The sequence below is a fragment of the Thunnus maccoyii genome, chromosome 3 (assembly GCF_910596095.1).
Source record: "Thunnus maccoyii chromosome 3, fThuMac1.1, whole genome shotgun sequence".
NCBI classification, from domain to species: domain Eukaryota; kingdom Metazoa; phylum Chordata; class Actinopteri; order Scombriformes; family Scombridae; genus Thunnus; species Thunnus maccoyii.
This window is the reverse complement of record NC_056535.1, coordinates 26,186,353-26,202,197: the sequence shown is the minus strand read 5'-3', so window position 1 is coordinate 26,202,197 and position 15,845 is coordinate 26,186,353. Positions and strand designations below refer to the sequence as shown.

General features: G+C 36.4%; 1 protein-coding gene across 26 annotated transcripts in view; it reads left to right on the top strand.

Annotated features, from left to right (window-relative positions):
* The first annotated feature begins 3,621 nt into the window (after window positions 1-3,621).
* Window positions 3,622-15,845, top strand: part of igfn1.4 (immunoglobulin like and fibronectin type III domain containing 1, tandem duplicate 4) — a 36,549-nt gene continuing 24,325 nt past the window's right edge. For 24 of the 26 annotated variants that reach the window (XM_042407263.1, XM_042407255.1, XM_042407254.1 and 21 more), the window contains exons 1-13: window positions 3,622-3,695; window positions 7,122-7,149; window positions 8,124-8,214; window positions 10,273-10,395; window positions 10,855-10,994; window positions 11,443-11,542; window positions 11,839-11,920; window positions 12,010-12,202; window positions 12,388-12,501; window positions 12,933-13,101; window positions 13,221-13,487; window positions 13,686-13,892; window positions 14,907-14,951. In XM_042407263.1, coding sequence (XP_042263197.1) covers window positions 8,169-8,214; window positions 10,273-10,395; window positions 10,855-10,994; window positions 11,443-11,542; window positions 11,839-11,920; window positions 12,010-12,202; window positions 12,388-12,501; window positions 12,933-13,101; window positions 13,221-13,487; window positions 13,686-13,892; window positions 14,907-14,951 — 1,486 coding nt within the window. In that variant the 5' untranslated portion in view covers window positions 3,622-3,695; window positions 7,122-7,149; window positions 8,124-8,168. The remainder of the gene's footprint in view (window positions 3,696-7,121; window positions 7,150-8,123; window positions 8,215-10,272; window positions 10,396-10,854; window positions 10,995-11,442; window positions 11,543-11,838; window positions 11,921-12,009; window positions 12,203-12,387; window positions 12,502-12,932; window positions 13,102-13,220; window positions 13,488-13,685; window positions 13,893-14,906; window positions 14,952-15,845) is intronic. The other 2 variants (XM_042407240.1, XM_042407241.1) reach the window with 2 other exon arrangements.

Sequence of the window (15,845 nt, the reverse complement as noted above, 5' to 3'; positions counted from 1 at the left end):
CTGCTAATGACAAGTCAAGGATCATCAAAGTCATTAGGATACATCATCTGGGCATCATGGACTTCTGTTGACATTTCATGGCATTACATCCTACAGTTGTCAAGAGATATCAAAACCAAAAATGTCAACGTCATACTGGAGCTAGTGGAAAAGTCTGGGGAAGTCAGTAGGTTTAATCCTCTGGGAAATACAGTATGAATCTCTGTAGAAAATTTGGCAATCCATCCAATAATTGTTGAGATATTTCAGTCTGGACCACAGTGATGGACCAACAGACCGACCGATAACATGTTCTGGCCACAATTTCTGTCTATACACAGACTCAGGCACTGGCCTTGCCTCTACCTTTATCTATTACATGCAGGTAAAATCAAACCATTCATTATTCTATTATAATTATTATATTATATTTATATCTGTATACTATAAACCCATGCGCAACTATGAAGTATCTTTGTTGCGATCACATTCAGTTTAGTCCTGGCATACAGTACTCTGAGGCATTTATTGAGGTGGTCCATTTCCAACTTCACATGCACTGTTTTCGCTTTGCCAACTGTCACATGGCTTCAAATTTCTCTTTTACTGCGAGCATGTGGTTGGAGGCTTTCAGAAGATATTGCATGTCTATTATAGAAAGTCATAAATGATAAAATTTCATGTGCATGACAAAGTGCAACCTTACAAAACAACTGTCTATGTCCCTGTGTAAAGTTCTCGGGCGCCCTAATATCATCAGTAGCCATATGGCATCCTGTTATTATTGACACAAGTCTTTACAGGGAGTTTATTGTACTAGGCTTTGAAATTTAAAAGCCTCTAAACAATCCAAACAAGCAAATAGTGTTTGACAATTCTGAGTGAGATGCTATGAAGGAGTTTCCTGTAATTTGGCAAAAAAGAAGGACACTATCTTCCTCTGACAACATGGATGCTTTTTCTCCATTTAACAAGAAAGTTTTAGTGTAGTTTAATTACAAACACACGGAATAGGTCAATGCAGTGTACTTTCCTATGAAAATAAATATGAAAATGAAAAAAAAAACAAGTCTGCCCTAACACAGATGGGGTTACCTTTTTCCACATTGTATTGGGTTGCTTAACGTTAGGTTTGTTTTGTCATTGTTTGGATGGAAGAATTCAAAGCCTCTGACTTCAGTGACCCTTTGTAATAAATGCCTTCAAGAACACCAGGCCTCTCATATCAGCTTCCCATGCCTGAGAACAGTCGTAGTTCCTGTGCCACACATCTGCTTTTATTACATGGCTTGAAATATCCACACACACCCACACACACACACACAATCGTGCTCAAACTGAGCATAGCTCTGTTATTACTGAGGCCACAATAACTAGGTTGTGGTTTAAAGTGCCAGCAGCCAGACTCCAAGAGAAATCTGAATGACTTCTAGCATGTCAGTAAATACCCTCAAGGTGGTCAGTGTGTTCCAATAGATTAACAGTACATTTCTCATTGTTGAAAGGAATTTTTTGACATTTCAAATTCTGAAATTAACGAGTAAAACTATTTGTTAACTACAACAACAAATTGATTTAAGGATTATTTACAGAGTTGTTTTCCTTCCTCTTATGTGGCTGATGCAGATCTCAATTATAAAAATGATCTGTGAGTGTAAAACTTATTGGCGGTGTTGATTTATAGAAACACTGGTATCACTGTGACTTTTACATTTAGAGTTCTTCATTTTAATTAATTGATTAGTAAAATAAACATCTTATTACCCGTGAATTCAACTTTCAATGTCAAGCTGGCCAGTGGCAGTTAAGTCCTCCTCAGAGAAACTCCTATCCAATCAGCAGATTTACACAGAAAAGTTAAAGGGGAATCAAGAAAGTTACTGTGCCATTTTCGCCTAATGTGATGATATGTTCTGACAGGTACTCACAATATCACGTCAGCCCATGCTCTCTTTACACAAAACTTTCAGTCATCTATTTAAACAACAATAATCTCACTGTACAGTATGTATACTCACATCTGGTCATATCTGTCAGGCTAATAAAACTGAGACTGCACAGCCATGCGGTTAATAAAGCCCAAATGAAATTCCAGTGGACCTACAACCTGTCACTCGGAGATATAGAGTATGTGTTGGGTAGGTGTAGGTGTTGTTGGTGATTTTCTCACATCAACAGTGGGGCTAGTCTATTAAAGAACACCTTGAGTCATAACATATATTAGAAAGCCCAATGCTGAGGCATATTTACATTTAAATGAATTTCAGATAAAGACAAGTCTTTTATGCCTAATAACTCTTACAGAGCACAATCAAATACACCTGGTACTTAGCTTTGAATAGGTTAAAACTCCATTAGAACAGTGCAGCCGTTATGATTTAACAGATTATTGTTGGCCATCACCTGAAATAAGAAAAAATTGGTCCTCCAGCTTTGTTATTGGTGAAGGTTCACCAAAATACAGCCCTATGTGATGTGATATTCTGACTCTGTCTTTATAGACATAGTTAGGCAGATTACTAACTGATTAAAACAAACCTGTCAATGCTGTAAAATAATTGTTTAAATGTATAGCTTTTTATGTTTTTTTGATTTGCATACACACTTGCCTGCCAAACATGATGCCTTAATGATTAGCGATATGTGTATTTTGATGTGAAGCCTGTAAAAAACCTACATGAGGCTGGAAAAACACAACTGACATCTCAGTGGAGAATCCTTTAATGTATTTTCCTACTAGTTCTTCTACTTAAAAAGTACTGTAGCCTCTGGTATTATATTAACTTTGAGATGACAAGGAATTTGTAACATTAAACTATCTAATTTCCAAGGACAAGTCTGTGGCACACTTGACAATTTTTCAGGGATCCTGGCCTCACACTCATGTTTACAGTTGCGATTCCAGACTGCTCAAAGACCCCCAATAAACACATTGTATTTTTAGATGGTGTCAATAGGATAGAAGTCATTAGTGCATCTAAACATTAATATAATGTTTTGTTGTTCTTGTAAAATCACAAGAGTGTCAGCACGAGCATACTTGGCTGTCAACACTAAGCTTTGACTAAAAACTTGTTCTTACTTTCAGCATCACAATCTGCTTAAGATAATACTGACATTCCATCTTTATTAAACAGCCAACAAAAAGACCAAACACAGTGTCTGTGTAGGTTTAACTCAAAATTATAACTGAAGTCCACATTTCCTGTTAAGGTTTGCCTTTCCAAAGGTGTAGAGTTAAAGTAATTTGTAAATATTGTAAATGATAACATGAAAGGATGAGGATACAGTATCAGTCACATTGTAGAACTATTATAGTACAATTTCAAAACAACAGTAAAAACATGCAGTATAGTGGACAATAGAGGGTCTTTGGCCTAATTCCATTTTCATGCATAAAATGCATCTCATTTTGACCATATCTCCCAGGGAAGCTCATACATTTTCCAACAAGAAGCCATAGTCATAGTCATCCCAACGTGAGGCTTGTAGACAACCTTGGCTTTCCCTCCTCCCCCTCGCTAGAGGTTGTGATTTATGCCAAAAACAAAAAAGCAATCCCCTTTCTTGGCAGGCACCGCGTCTGACAACGTGGGTGCTTGTCGCGGAGTCACTGGCATTCCTGTAAGGATTTAATAGCTTGTAGACCAGGGAGGCAACACTCAAATATCAGACTGAGAAGCAGCACCACTCAAGAGGATCAGAGGAGTACGGAGGTAAGTTCATCATTCATCTTACATACAGCACCACTCTTAAATGGAGGTGTTAAGTATTGAGCTTCGGATACAGTCTTTAACACTGAACTAATCCTGTTGCTGATTCGCTCTTAACTAGTCCACAGACACACTCATTTAATGTGGCAAACTGTGGAATGTGTTTGCCTATAAACACAATTGAGGCGCTCCGTTTTTAGAGGGTGCTCTGATATATAATGTTTTAGTTTTCCATGATTCTATTCAGTACTAGTACAGTCAAATGGTTTCGTGATTTTGCTGCTCTAATGTTTGCTCCAAATGTGTAATTTTGTCAGAATTTTGTGTTAGTGTTAAATTCAAAGCTTGTACAAATTTAACCAAGAAGACTCTCTGAGTCATTTTTTATAGAAAGTGCAAACATATGCTAATGTATACTTGCAATTGCAACAGTGACGTCTCATAACATTTTCAATTAACAACTAAAATGTGTGTTGTCACCAAATCTTATGCAAACAATATTTTTGAAAGTTAGTAAATCAAAATATCTTATTAATATTCATATTTCTGTCTCTATGTTCTATCATACACATACAGTATAGCTAATCACCAAACATAAGCTAAGTTAAACACCATTCAAAAGTCCATTGGTGACTTCATGGCTAGTCAATAGTTTTTAACAACCAAAAAGCTTTAAAAAAAATGTAAACACTTTCCCATCACACTTAGAAAAGAATCCTTTTTTCAAAAGCTTTCTTATTAATATCTGCCACAACACTGCCCAATAAATGCTTATCTGTTTACTTATTTGTCCTTTTTTACTGCTAATGAAAAATATACATTGTAAACCATAATATCTCTCTGTAACTAAGGCAAAAAAGTTTGGTAATAACCCAAAATAAGAAAACTGTTAGGCAAACCTGCTGCTGCACATGTTTAGCATCAATATCAACTCCCTAGATAGCTACACGCTTTCTGAACATGCCCTTAGTAGTATCTTGCTTTTAATCATTTTTATGATGCGCTCAGTCTCTGAGTATACTGTCCCGTGCTGTATTTCATTGCTGGTCACATAAGCAGCATGCAGCTCAGGCCACATGAAACCCATAAAAACTAACTCTCACAGCATGGAGACGATTCGCTTAGCGCTGTGTCAGAAGCCAAGTACACAGAACACGTTTTAAGCAATCCTAAAACTAAAAAACAGTCCAGTTTTAAAAGTCTGTTAAGCTCAAAAATATAAAATTCTGACAACCAGCCTTCCAGAGCACATCATGTGATTAAAAAAAAGAAACAAAACTAGTTCAATAAAATGCAATTTGTAGTCATAGGAAGAGCTCACTCACCACAACTGTAGTTAAAGCATGTTCAGCTCGATTTTTTCTGTTACCATTTACAGTACTGCTTAGAAAAATAAGATAGTGATGATAATGATGACACCGATTTAGTTGCTGTAATGAAAAGCCAAGCTAGTGCGGTTAGGTGCTAATTGAAAACTATTATTTATAAAGAGTTGGGGTGTAATAAAGATCGATTACATATCTTTTTTTTTTTTTGCGTCAGAGCACCATAATAAGGTTTTAATTAGTGATTAAATTTGCTATACTGAACAGATTGCACTGTAGTACAACTTACTCATCATGTCAACATTGATTTACAAGCATATTAAGATGTTAGAGATGGGATGTTCACAGTTTATGTGGCATGTGACCTATCATATGACAATCCAGTTTACTCATCTTCCAACAGCCGTAGACCAGCAACACCCTAGAATATCACGCGCCTATATTGGGTGGTGTTGGGTTTGTACAAAATACTATACATGAGAGAGGTAACGTGTCACAGAACATCTCAGAAATAAAAGTTCAATGTGCTTAATCTACCAGAAGTCACTGGGCCGATAGATTTGAAGTGTTTTTTGGAACATTTATCAATGCTGATATGTAATTGTTCAGTCAGGTTAATTTGTCCATATATGGCTCAGTTCTTTAGCGGAAATCACGATTTAGTTCTGCAATAGCGCTTGCTGGTACCTCATGGCAGGAAGTAACAGCAGCTTGTTAGCCCTGCCAACGACTGCACAGAGTTCTAGAGATAGTAAAATCAATCGGTCAGTTGGTTATTCATACAGTCTGTCAGTTAGTGGGTGTGTGTGTCTATTTACCTTTTCACCTCAGGGTATAAGGAGCTTTGCAGTCTAAAGTGACTGTTGGGGTTGCAATAGACTGTATTGCTTTCATACCCTGGTTTGCAATTAGATCGAGACCTTCTGCTACAGCCAAAGAGATGCTTTTCTCTGCAGCTCATGCACAATGCAAAATAGAGTCATGCATTACCTCTAATGTGCATGTGCAGACACATCAAACAGTTGGGAAAAAAGAGCCATATAATCTAAAATTACAATTAGCAGGGCTGTTACGCTTCGCAATTCTAACAAGTACTGGGGCTGGGGAAATGGTCCAGAGCAGAGCTACAGAGTTCAGGCAGCATCAGCAAAATTTAGTTTAAGGAAACACATTTTCCCAATGAATCACCCACATTTACTCTTAGCCATTCTTCATACTCATACATATTGAATGACTGAATGTCCCCTCTGGATTGTTTTAATCAATTTCAAGTCAAATAACCATAACAAACATACAGTATGTTTGTGTGTGGTGGTGATGGTGATGGGGCTATGAGGGTAAGTAGAGGATGCAGCTTACAATCAATATCCATCCACCAAAATCAACAAAAGACCTAGGACTGCTGTAACAGAAAATATATTCTAGCTCCAGGCAATCCCCTTCCTGTTGTCACAGTCACCTTTACTACAAAACTAATATCTGAACCTGAACTATGATTAAGATGTAGATTCTTGGGTCATGCAACAGAGAATGACTTGGGAAAGAGATTAACTGTAATTTACTGCAGCTTAAATCACCCACAGGTTTTTCTCTCTCTATTTTCCACCCTATGACCTGGTTTTGGGAGGATTATCATTAAAGGTCTTAACAATCTCAGTACAATTTCCTACATATTATGGCATCACACTTAAAGGAAATAGGCTGTTACTCTGGACAGAAAGGTTGCTCTAATAGTAGTGACTTCTTTTAACATTAGCTAAATATCTAGCCAAAATGTTAGCAAATCCTGCCAAAGATCAAATTCCATGAGGCTGCAAAAGAGTGGCCAGCTTCAGTTCAGGGCTGGCATGACTAAAGCATCAATTAATGGATGTTTATTTGCTTCTTTGCCAAGAGTTAGCTCAGCATGAAGACTGGAAGCAGGGGTTAAAAGCACTCTCTAAAGTTCAAAAATACACCAAACATCATGTTTAAAGTTCACTAATTAAAATATTGTACCTTGTTTGTTTAATCCACACATAAAGAGAAATGTAGAAATGACAATTTGTGTTTTTTACATGTGTTTTACATGTTGTAACCTCCCCATGTATTTGTTGTCAAACAGCAGCCGGGCCCAGTGACTTTGGACTAAGGTAATCTTGAGGTTGCCAAGCAACCAGTGTAGACTCCACAACTTTTGAGTGTCTTTGGTGTGATTGTGTCTTAAGACAGAGTTACTTTAAATACTCCTGAAATCTTAGTGCAACAAGCACACACTGGAGAGAAGCAAATGGTTTTTGGCAATACATACAATAATGTACAGTCATGTGATGTTATTCAGTCATGTGACGTTAATATACCCTATGCCAGGCATACACATATACATGTAGTTTGCTTTCTAAATAAACATTTCTGCAAATCCCATTAAGCCCCAGCAACACAGAATCTGTTACAATTACATGTTCCATCAGTTTATTTTTATGAGGTGACATTTGTCATTCTAAGTTTAGCAACCATGTGGTGTAATGAAAGATAGCTATGTACTAGCAGAGCACCCCACTGTGATTGGAACCAACAGATCATAAAAATATTAATTTGATAAGCATGCAATAATTTTAAAATCAAGCCAGTATGCTGCAGCTTAAAGTGAGAACAAAAAACCCTTAGTAATGTAAGTTTAAGCCTGGTGTAAAATTGTGTCATGTTGTTAATATGAAATGCTACACTCCAGTTCTAATTTTAAGAGGATTTTATTTTTGGGGAATGTGATAACGCTCAGCATACAGCAAGCAGCTGCATGGCGTGCAGCCACAGATGATCACGTTTTGTGTCTTCTACTGTATCTCTTAAGTCTATAGTTAAATAATGGTCAAGGGTAATGTTTTGGCAGACCTTTTTTTAGCATGAAAAGGAACCTTTTCACCATCAATTGAGGCTGTCTGGCAGGTCTTATGCCAAAACTGAATCCTTGAAACAACATTATTTTTCCAACAATACTGCAGATTTACAGTGACTTATCAACTGTGTTGTGGAAAAATGAGAGGAGAAATTAGGTTTCCTAGTCCTGCTGTTTGGATGGATTAGTACAGCAGCAAATACTTAAATCATCCTCCATCATCTTTTACAGTTTGGGGACTTTTGCTGATTCCACCCAGGAACAAAAAGACCCAAGATGTTTAAAAGAACAAAAGTGACGGATGGGACGGCCACTGGCCAAGGTAAGCAATAAAATATGATCTCATCTTCGAAAAGAGGCACTGAAGAACACCATCCAACATCAAACTAGTGTGTCTCTACAATATTGGCTTCTCAACAGTTTGTTTCTGTTCTTTTCTTTCAAACTATGATCTGATACAACAATGAGGTGACATGTAACCAAATAAAATCAATGATCATTATATTATTATTATTATTATTATCATTATTACCATTATTATTATTAGTAGTAGTAGTAGCAGTAGCAGTAGTAGTAGTAGTAGTAGTAGTAGTAGTATTCAATAATGTAATTATTTGTAATACCCTACCAAATCATCAGGTCAAATCATCAAGTCTTATGATTAGGAGAACATTGAACAGTTACATGCATTGTGTCCATAAGAAATATCTTAAAATACTGTATATTTCAAACAAAGCTATCTTCAGTCAGTATTTGATCTCCTTGACAGAGTCTGACAAAGACACTTATAACACTTACTCACACAGAATCCATCACACCAGGGTGGAAAGGAGATCCATTTGTGAACAAATCTAAAGAAAATAGTAAATATATCTAACTGCAAGCATTAGTTGTGTAATGTCGATGATCGTTTGTGTGTTTGAATCAATTGTGTAATGTGTAATGCTGATGATTCAATTCAAATGGTTAATTACAGGCTGTTATCAAGGCAACATTGTACCTACACAGACTTCTACTTTTGCTTTTACACTTTGGCTGTAATACAATTAAAATCAGATTGACATTATTCACAGAGTACAAGACTGACTTTGTACATTAGTAACAACATTTAAACTGAATAGCACATGCACACAGTCTATTAAAGAGGAACAGGAGCTCATAAAGTAGGTAGACATACTGTACATTGCAAAATAATCACACCGCTGTAAACTGCATAGGGTGATTGCATTGCTAGGCTATTAATGTTGTTGTATGTGGCATTAGTTCATGCTATATACTTGTCCCCGTACAAGTGTTAAATAAATGAAATGCTGCCATTGCTAGGACAAATGTAACACCTACCCGAAGTCTGTAATTAAAAGTCTGAGGGATAAGTCAGATAAACATTATATGCATACAACTCCTGTGTACCTAAACATAGGTAGTAGAATTGCATATTTTCATATACTTTGGTAATTTGGTGCATTCATAAGTGGTAGTTCACATGTGGTATAGTGTTGCACCTTGACAATGACAAACAATAAAAATGTTGCTAAAAATATGAAATTGTTTAACCTGTGCTGATGTTATTTAGCTGAATCTTGTAAATCTCATAATGTAGCCATTCCACACACCTATTGCTGTCCTAGTATCATATTTACGGTCCCTCAGTTTAATTATTTAAGTCTAATCCATTATCCAGTGCTTATGCTATGCTTACATGTGCTGTATATGCTCTTTAACATATGCCTTTATTAGGTCCTGATGCAGAGAATTGGGATGGTAAAGAAGGTAGGCTTAGAGAACCAAAGAGAAGCCCGTCGTCAGCTGTCTCTTTATTTTTTCTCTCCCTACTGCTCACGAAGGCATGAAGTACTGATATGCAATGGAATTATTAATATTCTGTAGCGCACATGTATTTTGTGCGTGGATATGTGGGTGCATTACCACATATCTGTTCTCAGGGTGGAATGTAGGCATGGATTCCCAAGGAAAAAGGTTAAAAAGATAAATGTTACTGAAATGTAAATGTAGTGAAAATGTGACACAATTTGTAAAAGTCTGAGACCACTTTCCCTTTGGACCCCACTGTATACAATATGTATGTGTGGCTCTCCACACCAGAGCCACACATACATATTGTATATAGTGGGGTCCAATATGAAAATGGTCTCAGACTTTTGGACCCCACTGTGGCTCTGAATGATAACAAACTGGTAGATTTTAACATTAAACATTCTAATATTTCATGTATTAGAATGTGTTCCAGCATGGTTTATTGGGTGAAGATTTGATTACAAAACAACAGAGTTTGAAGGTTGGATAATGATAATGGTCATGTTTTTTTATTCTTTTGTGTCAAATGCATTGTCACTGACATTTCATTTTCATATGTTGACAGTGGGATTCAGGAAAAAATCTAAGGTCCCTGGGGTGATGATTACTCAGTATATTGAGAAGCTGCCAGAGGGAAAGAGCCATCCAGACTTCACCCGCAAGCCAATTGCTTTGACCATCCAAGAAGGTAGGACTAGGATTGCATAAGAATCATTTTAAACATTGATATCACAAAATATTCCAAGGTGGAATTTCCATGATTCTGCATAATGGATTAGATCCATGAATTTTGTGCAAGGCCAGAGGGAGCAGAGCCCTGCCATTCAACACCCAGATTCCTGCGTCAGTCAGATAGAATTAAACACACTATGACTTTGATTTTAAAAGCAGAAAAAGTGATTAGATGATCAAAAATCAATGCTATCATTTTGCAGAGGACAAATTTTCCACTAGTTGTCTTAAAAGTATGCATATAAGTATTAAGCATTTGTTGTAATGAATGTACAGTATATTATAATGCAAGAAATATACATATATGACACAACAAGGTTTGAATAAACATATCTGCATTTGTTTACTGTGTTTCCAAAACAATAACAACATGAGGTGACCTTGCCTGTATCTTTTTTTTTTTTTTTTTTTACAGGCAAATTTGCTTTTTTTAAAGCCATTGTCACTGGAGACCCAAAGCCAACTGTAGTATGGAGCAGAAATAATGGAGATGTGTCTGATCCAGCAAGATATCAGTCCAAATACGATCCCAACTCCAATGAGCATACATTTGAGGCAAGTGATATGGGTTATCAAATCTCAGTGATACTATACAGCAACATGCTGATGTAAAGGAGTGATAAAAATAGCACAGAGGAAGAACTAGATAAGAAGACAGAGAAAAGGAGAGGTAAGAAAGAATATATTTGATTACATCAAGGTCATACAGCCTGCCAACCGATCAGTATTTGCTTTGCTGATTACTTTTTCTTCAATGTGGATGGAAAACGGGATTTTACTCATCCTGAGAGGGGCACACTCAACACAGTCAGTTTCATGAAAAAACAAATCTACTCCCTTATCCCCTCAACTCACTGCTGTTTGAGGATGATAATGTAAAATAAAAAAGTCTTATTCTATTCTCATTTAAAGTAGACATTATTGTGTGAAACATGTTGACAAAGCCGACTTCATCAAACACTGGGTCCATTGCTGTATATTTTACATGTTTTATATCTTCCAGATGCCACATGTTAAGCCAGACCAAGCAGATACCTATAAATGTTTTGCCAAAAATGAATATGGACAAGCCATGGTCACAGTTGTTCTGAATGTTATTGAAGGTAAGAATGGTTTTCTTGTTATGCCTTTAACAAATCAATGTATGTAATATTATACCTATTTCAAGAAGATGTAGCTTTCCTAAACCAAAGCAGAGTCACTCAATCTACAGCATGCAGACTCAAGCATACTCCCAAATCTTCTTCAACTGAATATGCTTGTATCCAAATTTGACACTCTACTAACCCATACCTTTGAGTCTATTACACACATTCCAATACCCATCCCGTAGCAGTCCCTCTTGTATGTTGTTTAATTACATGATTGTATTCATTTAAGTGCCTTCTTCTGTTTTCAGTTGGTTTCAAAATGACAAAAGCCCCACAACAACAAGCAGAAGTCGCCAATTGCAATTTTAAGAAAGTACTAAAAAGGAGAAGGTTGGTTTGTGTTACATAAGTTGATAGTCTTTTTTGTTATATACATTTACGATATTGTTCAACTAATCACAACCTATTTTCATTTCTAGTAAAGTAGTTCCCAAAGCTGAGGAACCAGAGAAAAAAGAAGGAGAAATTGATCCTAAATTTTGGGAGCTCTTAATGAGTGCTGACAAAAAAGACTATGAGAGAATCTGTGCAGAGTTTGGAGTGACTGACTTTCGCTGGATGCTCAAGAAACTAAATGAAATGAAGAGGGAAAGAGAGGAGGAACAAGCTGAGGTTTGTCATTTGTGATATTTGCATATTTGGTTTGTTTCCTTTTTTCTGTATATGCTGTACATACTTCGACAAATTTAAGTTTACTCCAGTAACAGAAGGCAATTCTTAAAGCATTAATTTGAAATAATGTTCAAATGATTGTTATCACAAATTGATATTTAATTCTTATTCTCTTTTTGACACAGTTCGTCAAAAACCTGTCAGACCTGAAACCTATCCACATCAATGCAGATGGAACTGCATCCTTTGAGCTTGAATTTGATCTTCTTGATCCAAGCAGCTCGATATACCTGTACAAGGTTAGTGTGAAAACAAGACTACATATCTAGAACTCTATTAGCATCCCTACAAAATGAGAGGTCATTGATAGCCCAATGAAATCAAAAACAGTCATCATCTCCACAACAAATTTAATTGCAATCTGCTTGTCAAGACATCTTTTGAGAACCAACATCCCCATCCACAGGCCCATCTGTTGGCAGTACCAATTTTCATACCTGTGTTTGAGAAGTGAGAGTCCCTTAACTAAGATATCTGCAACATGTCACTTAGTGTACAGTACAGTATAGCAGAGCATACAGTTTTGAGTTTGATGCTTGGATGAAGTCCTGCTATGATGCTTTCCATTGTAACTAAAAAAGTGGAATTTCTCCTGCTATTATCTTGCAGCTATATTTTGCAGGAATACTTTCAAGAATTAAGGAAGTTACATTGTATATTTCCCCCACAGGACGGTGAAATGATCCCATACACAAAGGAGTTGGGAGACAAGATGAAGCACTGCCTTAGAAAAGTCGGAAGAAAGTATATTTTCAGCATGAGGGATCTTATGCCAGAAGATGCTGGTTTCTACCAGCTGGATGTAGAAGATGTGAATATGTTTTCCACTGATTTTAAAAGTACGTTTTACATTTGAATACACAACAAATGAATGACCTTAACTGTGTTTTCAATAATTATCATTCATGCATATGTAACAAACTATTTAATTTAAAATGATTCACTTGTTATTTTTCAGTGGTGGATTTCTTGGTGAAAATTCAGGAAGTCAAGGCAATGGAGAGAGAAGACGCCGTTTTTGAGTGTGTCATATCAGCCCCCTTGTCCAAGCTTATGTGGTTTGGCAAGAATATGCCACTGGAACAAGGGGATAAATATGACATTGAAGTTTCAGAAGACAAGCTCATTCACAGGCTCGTTGTCAAAGACTGCATGGTAGTAGACAAAGGAATTTATGCTGCCTGTGCAGGAATAAAATCATGCAATGCATGGCTTGTTGTTGAAGGTAAGATATTGCAGTCTACGAAAAGACTGTAACTGATAATGTAGTGTATCATAAAGTAATGGATAAAGATTATGGTTTGTAATGGCATCATGAGAAATAACAAGGTACTCAATTCATTGTACAAGTTATTACTTTTTTTGTCATAATATGGCATTTTCAAGTGTTCACCCACTGCAAATCTCTTTCTCTTTTATTTAGCTGATAAAGGTGCACCTAAGGGCAAGAAATCAGCAAGGAAAACAACAAGGGCAGGAGGATCTGGGACAGATCTGCAGAAGGTTGCCCAAGAGCAACAACAAAAACTGGATAAGGAGAGAGAGGAAAGGAAAGAAAAAATTAAAGCTGCTAGAGAAGCTGCGGCAGAAGCAGCTGCGGCAGAGGAACCTGAAAAAACAGCAGATTCCGGTAAAGCTCCATCAAAATCAAGAAAGAATGCAGACCCCAAGACTTATGAAACTGTGTTGAATTTGAAAATAAGGGAGGCATATTGGCAGGACACTAAAAGATATCAAATGGGAATATCTGGTGATTTCTGATGAATTCAGAGATTATCAGTGATTTTAAGCCCCTGCAAAACTGCCATGAATGCAAAACACACTGAAGGAAATTACTTCCTGTCTGTCTGCACTGTGCGTGACTTGGGAATCCCCCCCCCCCCCATGTCCATTTGCATAGACTAAACAACATTTGTGTTGAATCACTTTAAATGACCAAATCTCAGGAATTATTTCAGGAATTTATGAAAGTATTACATCCGTTTTACTTCCTACAAACATGCTCCTAATAATGAACCCTGCTGCCACTATAATTCTCAACCCAAGGGAGGTGAAGTTCAAAATCTAAACAGTGTGCAAAAAAGATAAGGAATCTTTCATCTTGAATCACTGTGATGCCAATTCACACTGGACTTGTATCATAAAATGACCTCTGTGCTTTATAAAATATGTAAATATGGTAGGGGAGGGAATCTGGAATTTTACTTGAAAGACACAGGAGATTCTTACAGGATAAAGGACACAGATAACCTAATCCCAGAAGAACTCCATGTAATACTACTACAATGCAAACCTGGCTACATTAGTAATTCATTTTTTAAAAATTTGATTCATTTTTTAAATAAAAATTACAAAACCCAAACTCATGTATTTTAGTTAGGACAGAGGTCAAAACATCTTAAAATTATAAAATTGTACCATAAAATACAGTAAAAAGATAGGATTTTGCCATTCATTACACAACCAGTACAACACTGTTTCAATGTACTTATTGTCTTGGTTCAACTGCATTCTCTCATCTAGTCCTTCACCTTTCCATTTGTTTCCCATTGATTTTTGTTAAAATGTTCATCAATTTGCATGCAATACTTGCTATGATAAGTTGTTTATAGGGCAACTACTAATTAGCTTTAACGGTTGATAGGAGCGGGAAAGGATAAAGGTGCAGCAGTGGAGGTGGAACGCATTGGTAAGATATAAGAATGGTTGTGGTGACCTCTGCATGAATACACAGTTGAATATGACAGCTTTTTTTAAAATTATGGCTTCAGTCATCAGTTTTTCTTTATCCTGATAGCCTTTACTTTGAACCTCTGCATTAAATATTGAAGTCATTGTAATGTTTTTGGGGTTTTTATGTTGTGTTGTCAACTCATTATGTGACTGTCTGCCTCTTTAAGGTAAGTTTTGCGTCCTGGCATTGAATGAATGTTCTTTGCAACGATAGAGTTTACTATACTATTGCACAAGAATGTATTGTATTCTTCACTTTGCTCACTGATTAAATGTCTGTTTTGTGTTTTGGTGTCTCATGCTGAAGTATACTCAAAATAAGTTGAATATTACCCATTAGAACTTTCTAAATTCAGATTATTTTCACGTCCCAACAATTTACTCTCTAAAATTATGCAGATCTTATTTATTATATCTTATTTATGTATCAACCGGTAATTGCAAAGAAACTGATGTCTGTATTAGGCACCATGCAGTACCAGAGCTTGTGCATCTTTTAGCTTCTTTTTCTATGAATCATTTAAACTTGCTGCAACTGTATTTTCCAAAGCGTGCTGTAGTTTTTTGGGATTTTTGGGATTGTGTTTTTTCCATTATTCAATAAGCAGTCATTTTACTGCTGTATGGAAATGATCTTGCAGAGATTTAACATGTTTGAGTAAGGTAATTTATCATAATGAATATCATGGCTGCTTTTACGTTTTACGTTGATGCTGTTCACTTCAGTATGGTTGCATTTGCAGGCTGATTGGAAGATTGAATAACAGTCTCGATCTCTACACGGATTACCTATCTAAAGCAAGTTAAGTCTCTGCTAGTTGATTTTCACACTCCCCTCCAGACAGATTCT